This window comes from Sarcophilus harrisii, chromosome 2, assembly GCF_902635505.1.
Source record: "Sarcophilus harrisii chromosome 2, mSarHar1.11, whole genome shotgun sequence".
Taxonomy (NCBI): domain Eukaryota; kingdom Metazoa; phylum Chordata; class Mammalia; order Dasyuromorphia; family Dasyuridae; genus Sarcophilus; species Sarcophilus harrisii.
This window is the reverse complement of record NC_045427.1, coordinates 108,280,516-108,294,102: the sequence shown is the minus strand read 5'-3', so window position 1 is coordinate 108,294,102 and position 13,587 is coordinate 108,280,516. Positions and strand designations below refer to the sequence as shown.

At 33.8% G+C, this 13,587-nt stretch overlaps 1 protein-coding gene across 4 annotated transcripts in view; it reads right to left on the bottom strand.

The window, feature by feature from the left end:
- The window catches only part of AFTPH (aftiphilin), a 90,843-nt gene that overhangs the window by 22,960 nt on the left and 54,296 nt on the right, over window positions 1-13,587 (bottom strand). For all 4 annotated transcript variants that reach the window (XM_031950568.1, XM_031950569.1, XM_012540174.3 and 1 more), the window contains exons 3-6: window positions 10,706-10,857; window positions 8,127-8,253; window positions 7,682-7,738; window positions 3,517-3,639 (exon numbers count right to left, since the gene is read on the bottom strand). In XM_031950568.1, the coding sequence (XP_031806428.1) occupies window positions 3,517-3,639; window positions 7,682-7,738; window positions 8,127-8,253; window positions 10,706-10,857 (459 nt within the window). The remainder of the gene's footprint in view (window positions 1-3,516; window positions 3,640-7,681; window positions 7,739-8,126; window positions 8,254-10,705; window positions 10,858-13,587) is intronic.

Here is a 13,587-nt window from a genome sequence, read left to right as displayed (position 1 = left end):
CAATTTCAAATAAATTGGGTTTATTTGGGCAAGTGTATGTGTGTTAAGTAAGACTCTTGGGACATCGCATGTACAATCAAGTATCAATCCTCTTAAATAGTTTAAGGATATGTAAAGAACTACCAATAACCATGTGAAAATATGCTCCAAATGAACAATAACTGAAGAAATGCAAATTAAACCAACTTTGCTATAAACTGACAATGGTGACAAAAAAATGGCAACATGTCCATGTTGGAAGGGTATGGATTGAGAGGCTCACTAATACAGTTAATAGAGCTGCTCTGCAAAACAATTCAGAATTATGTGAGTAAAGTAACTAAAATGCTTATATCCTTTGACCCACTGATCTTATTAGTGAGCCTAAACCCTAGAGGACAGTAATTAGAAACAAAGTGGGTACCTGTCAACTCGGGAATGGCCTGTCAAATGACCAAGTGTGTTATGTGACTATAATGCAATATTATTGTACATTAAGAATGACAAATGTAAGGAAGTCAGAGAAACATGGTAAGATCCATTTGAAATGAAGGTGAATGGTAGAAGCAGAACTAAAAGAAAATCTACAATAATGTAAACAAAAGGTATTAAGTTAAAGCCAGCCAAGGTTTGCTACAGCAAATGACTTGTACTTTCTTTTCCTTGGTAGAGAAGAGGGGGACCACAGTTAAGAATGTGCTTTTATATTTGATTGAGTCACTATCTTTGTTATTTTTTGCTTAACCCTTCTTTGTTGCAAAGAAAGGTCCAATTAAAGTGAAGAATGCTACATCCAGAAATGATTAAGATAAAAATATTTTTTAAAAATTAAAAAAAAATTGTAGAAAATCTACCCAATCCACATAGGAAAAGCCAGATGGATAAAATAATACCTATTGTCCAAACTATGATATGCAGTTATAAAGAAAACACAATGAGGGAACTCATCAATAAATGTATCTTGGAAAGATATTAAACACAGACAATGATCCAGGACCAGAAATGAATAGGAAAAAAGAGGGCTAGACTACTTTGGAGAAACTGCCCAGTACTTTGAATGTTTTTAAGATTTTTAATGACAATAATCTTTCAATAATTTTGTATTGCTATGATTTATGATGTTATGATTTATCATGGAACATTACTTTCTGAATGATTAAAGTTTTAGGTTACCTAAAGAGCAAAATTGGTACATAATACCGATATGTGGGATTTATCAGTAGATAGCAATATGTTACCAATGCAAAGCTACCAATGGCATAAAACATAAGAAATATGAATACCAAGAAAAAGTAGTAGGTTTGTCATAAAGTGAGTATAGGGATAATTGATAAAGAGGCTGCATGGTCCAAATGATATAGTCTTAAAAGGTGAAAAGATCTAGAGAAAAAGCATTCAGTATGATGGGCAGATCCCCTCTGTGGAGAAAATAAACTTAAGTCATACATGAAGAAAAAGCATGGATGGGTTTCAATCTGTACTGTTGGGGGAGCTTCACATCAATGATACAATTCCAGGATCAATGTGCTCTCCTTATGGTCTTTCAGGTAAAGAGCAATTAATCATACTATTTGAATAAAGTGGTACAAAGACTGAATGAATATAAACAGATTAGTTTTATATACTTGAGATAGGAAAATACTTTTCTATCACACTATTTGTGTGGTAGGTGCTAGATATCAGAAAATTCTGATAAGGTATGATCCAAGCCTTCAAAACACTGTATTTAGAAATTGATGAACAAATAGATGAAATATGACATGAAAAAGATAATTATAATGCAGTAGGAAAGGTGTAAATCACTTCTGTGAGCTCCATATGGACAAAGATAATTTTATTTTTATCTCCTCCAGTATCTATTATAGAATACTGCATATTTAGTTCACATTTAGCTTAAAAATTAATTATGTAACAAAGTTAACTTGATATTTAATTATACCCATGAAAGTTATGTGGTTCATGAAAATTAAGCATTTGTATCATAGAAAAAAAATAAATAAACAAAACAAGCATTTTTTAAGGGCCAACTGGAGGAAGAAGTAGTTGGAGGAGAAAGAAATTGTGCCCCAGAGTCCCTTCCTGTCAATGGGTGAATCAGTTTTTCTTCCCTCTCCCTCAGTATTTGTATTATGACGGGTGGATATATACCCTGCCTTAAGCCAAGACAATCTCATACCCCCAGTCCGCACTGTCTCACTTCTAAAGTCCATGTCAGCTTACCGTGGTTTTTTTTGGATGCATGCCTTCAATTCAGAAGAAAATTAAAGATAATGAGGAACCGATTTAGAGGATCAGCAAAGAAAAGGTTTCCAGACACTTTTGGGGAAAGGGTAAGAGGTGAGGTACATTTTCACCCTAGGGAAATAAGACTGAGGTGGTAGAGAGTCAAAGGGCCACAAGGGGGCACTGATCCCTGGGAAGAAAAAATGGGTATCAGACAAATTGGGACTGCTCAAAGTCTGCCCAGAGTCAGGCACCAGCTTTGCTTTGCTGCCTCAAGTGCTGAGACAGAAAAGAAGTTCAACCCGGAAGATAATTAAATGGTTTTGCTTAAACCATTCCCCAAGCTACCAACCCAAAGCTATGGATCCTCTGCAGTAGATACTCTGAGCTGCATGCACATGCAATCACTGGGAATCCCATCCACATGTGTAAAGCCACTTTAGCCTTTGTAGCTCACAGTGCCCATGAAGTCAAAAGATGGCAATGGTCTGGTCTGCAAACTAAGAAATGAAAACTGGTAATGTATTAAAATCTTCTAAAAACTGTAAGAGGAATTAAATAAATAAATAAAAAACAAAAAACTAAGTCAATCTGAATCCATAAGAAACCCAAGGTGAACAGAAAAGCTTACTTCTCCTCCAATGGAAAATAGTATCATATTATTTATTCTATAAACAGTAATTTAAGTGTGTTGATGCAAAGAACAGGAAAAACAAGCCAGTTTAAATTTTACTATGAAAATTTGCACATATAAAATGATTATTTTAATAAATGTTTTGACCTTGTTTGGAAAATAAGCTTAGCCCAAAGAAGCTAACGTTTAAAAGAGCTTTAAATTCAAAATGAGTATCAAAATCATGGCTTATGTATATATAAGTTTACATTTAAACATGAACACATTAAATGAGCTCTAATGATTTACTTCCAATACTTTTAATGCTTCCTACAAACACAATATTTCACATATTACTTAAAAAGGGGGGGGGGGCACAGGGGGAATATAAGTAGAGTTTATGTTATTTTAGAGTTAAATAGACTAGATAAAAAGGACCATTCCTTTCACTATACAGTTAAGGAATGGGTTGAGCTGACAAAACTAAGTCTTCGTTTAAAAAAAAAAAAAAAAAAAAAAAAAAAAAATCACTATTCCCAACTTAGTTTTTTCCACTGAAGTACACACAGTAAAATTTTAAACATTACCAAATAAAAGGTTTTAAGAAAAAGAAACTTAGCTATACATATATTAAAGGAGAAAAAAGGTCAAAACACACACATACACACACACACGCTTTTTTTTTTTTTTTTTTTTTTTACCTGTAATTGATCAGATGTACATGCACTCATCTCCGGTGATATAAGGGGAGTTTGACCAATTGAAGCTATTTTCTCTGCAGCAGACAGTGGTTTCAATGGTTCCTTTGTGGGTTCTAACATACCCTAAAAAAGTTATAGTGGCTATCAGCAAAAACTATGCAAAGGGCTGGAAGATGCTAAATATAGGATTAATCAGTAAACTACAGAAGGAAAAATAGGTCAATTGGAGAATACTTCCAGAAGGAAAGAAATTGTATTAATAAATTAATAAACTTCTAGAAATTCCTTCTAACAACTATATCCACAGATTTTAAGACTTTTTGGTCTCATATAAGATCTGTTTTTAATCTTTCATCTTCAGTTAAAGTAAATCATCTTACAGGTACTTAATATTTCCCCTTTCTGTTATTACCTACAAGAATAATAACATAATAAAATATAACACTGTAGCCTGAAAACATACAAAACAGGTGTGGGAGGGCTCAGTGCAAATACTCTATTCATGCTTAAAAAAAATTCAACACACAATATTCTCAAAGTATCATATTCTCCACTTTAAAGTTCTTTTTGGGATATAATGATTTCCCCAATGTTCTTAGACCAGATTTTCAACAAAAATGTTCATTTTGAATAAAATTTACACGGGCAAATTAATCAAGTAAACACAAACTAAATATTTCAAAAAGCCTCTGGTTACCCCTTTTCTCACATTCAGTTTCAGCTTAAAGGGTAGGATAGCTTTCAGTTCAAACATTTTCATGCCAAAGTTTGGAAGTGTTTCTCAACTTAATCTATACCATTTGGGATTGGCCTAAATTTACTTAAGTTCTTATCTTGTACTGGCATCTTACAGATTTCAGTCAATAGAGTTTACCAATCTGTAACATAGGTTACTCCTCTAGAATTTTAAATCCTTTACAATCTGGCCTTTCTAGTTTATTACACATTCAATCTCTTTATGCACTCCATGGTCCTGACAAACTGGTCTTCTTGATGGTGCATTCCAACACACATCACCACACCTATGTACACCTCACACCTAGATGATATTCTTTTCCATACCTCCAACTCTTAAAATCCCTTTTTTCTTTCAAAATTCAGCTCAAATGTCAAACTCTATGTAAGGACCTTCCCTGATCTTCCTTGTGCCACTCTGCACATTTATTTTATGTACACATTTCCTTTATTGCAATGTAAATTCCCAGAGGGCAAGTACTGTTTTACTTTTGTCTTTGCATCTATAAGTCCTGGCTTAGAGCAGGCATTCAAAATATCAGAGTGATTTAGTGTATGTGCTACTGGGCACTTTAGAAATTCTATTGGAGCACTGTAGGAAAAGCAGAGGATACATATAGACTGATGTTCAAACAGTGTTTTGTGTGAGCATCTATATACCACCACCGAAAATTTAATTGCAATAGAATACAGCCAGATCCTGTTTAATGAGAATAATGAATCCCGTGGAATGACTATATTATTCAACTTCATATCAGATATTTCCAATGAGTTGGAACCAATTGTCATATTTTTACATAATTATAACTTTAAATAGTGTGATTATGAATATATATGACCACTTCATGAGATGCATTATTCATTCTTATCTAGTTCTAGTTGTACATTCTAGAGATTTAGCATAGCTCTTAGTACCTGGCAGCCAACCTACTTTCTGGTGATGAACCTCTATCTTCAGCTGGCTAGAATAATCCTAAGAAAGACACATGGTTCATTTCCTAGTCCATGGTTTTACCTGAGAGGATCCACTAGACCTTTTGCTCTAATAGTATATAGGGTATAGCATTCCAGAACCCAGAACTGTTTCCACATCACAGTAAAGCAACAGAATATAAGTTAGGATAGTTCAAACTATCTCAAAAATGACAGAAACTTCAAGCTGCTAAACCACTAATATGAGATAACTATACATTTCCACATAAGCTATCAGGGGAGTTTATCTTTCAAGTGTGGCATAAGGAAAGTTTAACTGACAAGATTTAGATGTTGATCCTTATCAGAAGAGCATACAGAAGCCTTTGACTTGGCATCCAGGGACAATTTAAAATAAAATTTATGTCTTATGTGATAATGTGCTATTTGTTCTTCAGTAGGCTTTAAATTACCAATTTTATTTCCCAAAGAGTTATTGTAGTTTTTTAAACTCCTATTTTCATTTATTAAATAACATTAAAATTCGATTTCCCATTTGGTTAATACTCCCAGAGATCAAATTAATAATTTTTTAGGCCTATCACTTTTAAGTTAATCAGTAAGGTGTTATGAAATTCAAATTCAAAAATCTAAGCCTTCTTTGGCTAACGGTAGTGGGAAAAGAGGAAAGGACAAAGGAAAGAGAGAGAACCCAAAGAAACTTTCATAATGCATTCTGTTTTTAGTTTCATTTTGTGAAATATACTGTATACAAAGTAATAGCAATGTTCTGGGATGACCAGCTATAAATTACTTTGTTATTTTCAGTAGTACAATCATCTACAAGTACTCGGAAGGACTTATGATGAAAAATCCTATTCATATTCAGAGAAGGAACTGATTGAGTCTGAATACAGATCAAAGCATTCTCCTTCTCTCTCCATCTTTCTCTTTATTTTTAACTTAATTTTTCTTGAGGGTTTTTATTTTCATTAGGGTAGTATGTTTTCTTTCACAACTTGATTTTAATGGAAATGTTTTACATAACACTTCATCTATGGTTTCTTAATATGGTGAGGCTAAGGGAGAACCTAGAACTCAAAAATCTTAAAAACCAATGAAAATAATGGTTTTGAATGTAATTAGGGGAAAATATTAAATAAATAGAATTAGAATTTAAGAGTTTCACTTTGTACTCTGTCATTAAACTTAAATGGTGCAAGCCATTACATGGTCTACCACATCTATGACTATTAAAAAAGCTTTCTGTTAATTCTTGGTAGGGAAAAAAAAGGAGACAAATCTTACTAATATCTCTATTTCACTATCCCCTCAAATATCTGGGAGAAAAAACATAATAAAGCTATGCATATATTTTCACAAATGCACACAAATCATAATCTCCTATACATGAAACTCTCAGTTCCTGAATAAGAGTTTTTAAAATATGAGAGATTCAGTGTTCTTAGAAAATAAAAATAATATTTTGGATTATGAGCATCTATGTCAACAACAGAAACTTAAAATAATAACAAAGTAAAATTCACTAAGAACAATTTTCACTAAATTACTTGGTCCTCTCATAAGACGATACTGATCATCTTTTAGAGAAACAGAAAAGATTCAAGAAAATATTTACTAAAATTTATATGCTATAAAAAGCAATCCAAATGTAAAAATGCCACATTGTCTCTTCCTCTAAAATAGTATGATTCATTTGAAAGATTTTTAACATGTAATGGCTATAAAGATATATACTGAGAATCTTAGTCTTGTTGATTAGTAAAACTATATAATATGCATATGCATGTGTGTATATATGCATGTGTGTGTGTATATATATATATATATATATATATATATATATATATTCAACTTCTTTTGTAATTTCAGTTTCATACTTCTACAAATAAGTTCAGTTCTTTAGCTTAAAGCTATTCCCCTACCCTTTTCTTTAGTGGGCCACAGGATTTTTCCTCTATCACCAATTATTGGGGATAGGATTTTAAAAATATTTTTATTTCACACAGAGAATTGTTTTGGTTACCAATAATTCATAGGCACATCAAAAAAGAAAGCAAACTTTAAAGTACTATTTAGTCCTTCATAAAAAAAATAATAATTTCTTTTTAATTATTCCAGACTACCTGGCATTATCTGGAAAAAAAAAAAAAAAAAAAAAAAAAGACCAAACAATCACAAAATAATAAAATTCAACTAGTTTAAGTGACTGATCAATTTACAAATATGTTCAATAGGAATTTATTATAGTATGATTAAACCCAATGTTTTTCTTGAAGCCTTCAAGTAAACTTTAAAGAGGCAAAAATGGGCTTTAGTTTAGGATTAAATGTCTACCATTTGCTTCATGACGAATTTAAAAGTACTTCTGAAGTAACACAAAGGATTTTTCATATTTCCTAATTTCCATGCTAATTTAAGAGCTTCTTTCTATGTGATTTTAAAAAATTGAAGACATCAAAGATTAAAAGGTTTATGAGGATGTTCCTATACTTACCAATCCTGCTGCATACATGGGCACTATAACAGGTTGCTTCTTATTGCCTGTAAAAAGCTACACGTGAAAGAGAAAGAACAAAAATTTAAAGAATGTTTTACCATACTTTTAAAAAAAAAACTATTGTTTTCCAAAATATTCAACTGTCCTTTATGTTGTTTATTTTGAATTATGTTAAGAAATTTTAAGATGATCTTTGGTTATTTTTCTTTAAACCAACAAATTATTTTAAATAACAGAATTCTGATGTGCTGATAGCTAATTTGGAAAAAAAAAAAAGGGAAACATAGCTCTTTAGGAAAAAAAAAACAATCACATTTAAATTACAAATGTTTGTTACATATTAATGTGTCTTCTTAAGAAACTAATTCCTTACACTTAAAAAATATTAAGAGTAGGGTTTACTTAACTGTTAAGGCATTTCTAATATGATCATCAAACTCACAATATTACGTGTGTCGATTCCCAAAGAGCACAAAAGTTTCTTGTTGCTATGGGAGCCACCCCACTGGTATCTCAGGCCATATGCATCATGGATATCCTGTAGTTCTGTCCACACATCCAGTAGTTCCCTATAATGGCCACAACCAATTGAAAGTCATCAGGATGAAGACTAGTTGACTCAGGAACTTTTACCATATATTGCAACTGTAATGTGACTGAGATAGTATTATTATTTCTTTAAGCTTGTGCCTATACATAAATACTTAGGAAACTAAAATTACTAGTGTTCTTAAAATGCCCTGTGTGATCCTGGGCAAGTCATTTAACCCCAAATGCCTCAGCAAAAAAAAAAAAAACAAAAAAAAACCCCACAAACAAACCAGTTAACCAGACTTAAAATTGGAAATTAGTACTCACAGCAGATAGAATCAATCTACTTAAATTTCATCAATGTATAAAAACAGCAATTTATAGAAACTATAGATTATATAATATTCAAATAACTCATTTAGGCATTGTCAATATATTTGAAAAACTACATCTGTATGAAGTGTTCAATAACAAACATGATCATTATTAACTTGATCTGATTTATATATACAATAGTAGAGGTCAAGTTTTGGAGTTAGAAAGACCTGGAGGTTTGGCAATTGTTAATGCTGTAAAGTTACCCATGCATATATCCTGTAAATAAAAGGCTATTAAAAAAAAAAAAAAAAAAAAAAAAAAAAAAAAAAAAAGACCTGGGTTCAAATCTTATTTCTGAGAGTTAACTATGTGACCATGGGAAAGTTCCTTAATTTAATCTTTGAGTACTCCCAATAATTCTTCAAAATTATAAATTATAGAAAAATTTCAAAAATCTGCCTTAGCAGAGGTAATTTCCACATAAGTAATTTTCTACCCTTATGAAATTACAAGTCTAGATTAGAAAATCTGTAACATAACTGATAGGAATTTAATTTAAGAAAGTTAAATTTTTACAATCTTACTTCTAACCTCATCTTGACAATCTGCTAATGGCTAAATCCAGTGGCCTTTTACCAAATCTTCAGCTTTGACATCCCCAAATCACCTGACTGTTGCTTTCTCCCTGCTCAAAAATTTTCAATAACTCTCTATTACCTTAAGATAAAATTTAAACTCCTATTTGATATTTAAGGCTAGCTTGAACTTATTTTTCATATTTATTTCACACTATGTACTCAACTAAAATCACTCACTTTTTGTTCTCTCTCTTCTTCTGCCCCCTTCTTCCCCCACTTTCTGCTCTTGAAGCTCTTTCCTTTATTTATTATTTATATTTAACCCTATACCTTATGATGATTCCTTTGCAAGTCTCCTAATTGTATGCCTATGTAAAGATACTATCCTAAGCTTTCTCTCCTCCCTGGTAAACTCTCTTCAGTTCCTATGGATTTCATCATTTCTATACAGATAACTCCTAAATCTACAAAGCAATTCTTCCTCTCTCCTTGCTTGAGTCCTGTATCTCCAACTACCTGCTAGACATCTACTTGGGATGTCCCACAGGCACCTGCAACCTCCTCTTCCTAATTTCCCTATTTGTTCAGGGCTTCAGCAACTGCTTAGCAAGTTGTCTGGCATAATATAGGTACTACATTAAGGACCATGCCTAGGTGAAGGGGCAGATCAATTCTCCTAAAGCCTCCATAGCTGTGAATCATAACACTTGAAGGAGTTGCAAAGCAGCCTTTACTAATGTAGATATTCCTTGTGGATTGGGAATGAAACAAATTGGGGGCAGAGGGAAGAGGGCAGAGAATGCAACTACCTCTCAGTCTCCTTGTCTCACCATCATCATTATCATCCTCTCACATGAAGAGATCCATTCTACAGGTCTGAGTTAGACCTCCAGCAGCCACTGGCAGGTGGTTCCCGTATCACAACAAAATGTTTATTCTCTTGCCTTTCTTCATTTGCAGACTCTATCTCAACTCAAATCGTAATAGACTTTTTCTTGGACTATTGCAAACAGCTTCCTGATTCACATCCCTGAAGCCAGTCCCTCCCCTTTTCAATTCATCCTCCAGCCAGCTGCCAAAATTACCTTCCTAAAACACAGGTCTGACTGACTGTTGCTTTCTCCCTGCTCAAAAATTTTCAATAACTCTCTATTACCTTAAGATAAAATTTAAACTCCTATTTGATATTTAAGGCTAGCTTGAACTTATTTTTCATATTTATTTCACACTATGTACTCAACTAAAATCACTCACTTTTTGTTCCCAATCCAGGACACTTCATTTCTTATTCCTATGCCTTTGTTTCCTATGAGCAGTGCTTGGAATATACTTCCTTACTTCTTCCCAAACATCCTTCAGAATTTCAGCTGAGCTGCCATTTCCCCCACAAGGTCTTTCTTGATCACCTTAAATTTCTTTATAGTTTGTATTTATTTACATGTTTACACATTATATCACAAGAGGAGAACGTATGCTCTCTGAGAGCAAGAACTATTTCTGTCTGTCTTTCCTGTATTTCTAGCACTGTGCCTTACATATAGCAGACAGTCAATAAATTACATGCTGAATTAAATTTAAAATGTCAGTTACTCACCACTTCTCACCCAAAGAATCTCTTGTTCTGATCTGCGTATTGCTTGCTTCTAGCAAGTGTTCCAGGGAAGTAACTCCTTCTTTAGTTTCAGGGACAGGTAAGGAAGGAAAACAGGCTTCAAATATTCGTTCAAGGCGGTTTAGCAATGCTATCTGTATCAAAACAACCCCCCAAAAGATTACTTTCATTTTTCTAAATATAATTATCTCAATTTCAAAAAGAAACAATAATCAGTGTGAGAAATTTAAAAACAATAGAAAACAAAACAGAAAACAGTGACAGAATTTATGAATGCTTTCCACAGAGTGTAAGACTGGCTAAAAGGGGTCTTGGGTCACCTCAGTCCAATCCCCTCATTTTACCTATAAGGAAACTGAAATCCAGAGGTAAAGTGAATTGTCCAAAACCATAGAGATAAGATAGCAGATAAGATTTGAAAACCCAGATTCTCTGACTTTAAATCCAGGGAGGGTTCCTTCTTCTAGACTGTACTTTGAAAAGCATTGGGGATTTCTGTAGTGGAAATAAGTAAGTGTGCTGTAAAGTCAAGAGTCTTCAATTTCAAGTTGGATGACCTAGTTCTAGTCCTGACTCTTTATTAGCTATGTGACCTCTAGAAACTTACATTCTCTGGAACCCAGTTTTATTGAGTAAAATGAAGTGGTTGAATAAGATTTTCTTCCAAAGCCCACTGACTATTCTGGAAGCACTTAAGAACCTTTTCACCTAATATATGCCTTTTATAGTCAGCTCCAGGACATGCTATCTGATTGACAACTTCCCAGCTCTAAGATGCCAGACTCTGACTGGTAAGCAATGTACCTTGCTTGATTTCAGGCCTATCAAGTCTCTTCCCAACTTCTTATCTCTCAACTCCAGTTCTGAAAATAGCAATCAACTCCACACCAGAATTCCTGGAAAGGATGTGTTGTTCATTCATCCTATGATATTCATAATATCCCTTTTCTTACCCTCCTCAATGGTGGCCATTGTAAAAAAGAGCAGATACAGGGAAGTATACTTCCCTGTATCTGCTCTTTTTTACATATTAAAATGTGAACTCCCTGAAAGTGGAAATTGTCTTGCTTGTTTGTATTTGTATTTCCAGTCAGTCAATGAATATTTATTCAGCACCTCCTAGGTTCCAAGCAATTCCAGTGGCAAATGGCAAGGATTCAAAAAACAGCAAAAGACAGTAATCTCTGCTCCTATGAAGCTCACAGTTTAATGAGTGAGATAACATGTAAATACCTATGTACAAACAAAACATATAGTGGATAAATAGAAAACAGAAGAAAAACACTAAAACTAAAGGGGAGAGGGAAAGAAAGCTTTTTCATAGAGGATGGGATTTCATAGAGGGAAGAAAGTCAGGGAAGTCAGATGGTAAAGATAAGGAGGGAGAGCATTCCAATCATGGGGGAAATTGAATGAAAATGGTGTCAGGAACAGCAAGAGTATTGACAAGGATGTGATGGAAGTGGGGAGAAAGCAAGGTTATGAATGTCAAAGAGAAGATTTTGTATTAGATACTAAAGGTGACAGAGAGCTACTGGAGTTTATCAAGTAGGGGGTGACATAGATCACTCTGACAGCCAGGTGGAGGATGTATTAGAGTGGAGAGAGACTTGTGGCAGTCAGACTATACAGCAGACTACTATAGCAATTCAACCATGGGATTTAATAAGAGTCTGCACCTTCTGGGTTCAGAGGATGAAAGAGGGTGTATATCAGAGCTAACAAGGTAAAATCTAGAGGTCCTGGCAACAGACTGGATATGTGATGAATAAGGGGAGGTAAGAGAGTGAAGAGTCAAGGATGACATATAGGTATCAGGGATGTTTGGTCAGCCAGATGACTGGAAGGATGATGGTATCTTCATCATAACAGGGAAGTCAGGAAGAAGTAAGAATCAGCAGGGAAAGATGAGTTTAGTTTTGGACATAATAAATTTAAGGTAACTCAAGGATATCCATTTTGAGATGTATTGTGCACATTAGGGAAATGTGCAATTTGGTGGTCAGAAGAGATTAGGGGTGATAAAGTCAGTTTTTGAGAATCTCATCAGTATAGAATTACTAACTGAATTCATTAAACCTGATCACCAAGTGAGCTGGGGGAAAGGAAGGGAGAGCCAGGACAGAGTCCTGTGAGTCACCCAAAGTCTTTAGGTACAACCTGAATGAAGATCTGGCAAAGGAGATTAAGGATAAGGTCAGATAGGCAGAAGGAGAACCAGGAGAAAGGAATATCCTGAAAACCTAGACAGAAGAAAGAAATGAGTATAATCTACATTGTCAAAAGCTGCAGATGTCAAGTGGGATGAAGATTGAGAAAAGAAAATTAGTTGTTTCTTTCCTCCTAAAGAAAAGGTCATTTAAGAGATCATTAGTAACTTTGGAGAGGGCAGATTTAGTTGAATTAAGTTTGGAAGTCAGAGAATTAAAAAGAGAATGAGAGGAAAGGAAAGGAAGTAGAGGCATCTTTATAGATGGTCTTCTCATGGAGTTTAGACACCAAACAAGGAGGAGAGACATGGGACAACAGATGGCAGGGATGGATGAATCAAGTGAATTTTTTTTGAAGATGAATAAGATGTGGACAAGCATGTCAGGAGCAAGCAGTCAGCAGATAGGAGAAACTGAAGACAAGTGAGAAAATAAGGATGATAGAGGAGCCACCAAAAGTGGGATGGAAGGGATAGTAAGCACTTTCAAGGTTATTTGCATGCATTTGAATTCTGGAATCATGTTAAAAATATATCCAGTACTAGTAGAAAATGTTTTGATCCTCTAACACAGAAGTTTCTGTTATTCATAGACTAGTTTAATCTTAAATGTGATTGCTTTGATTTCAGTTTTACATAATAATACAATATATAA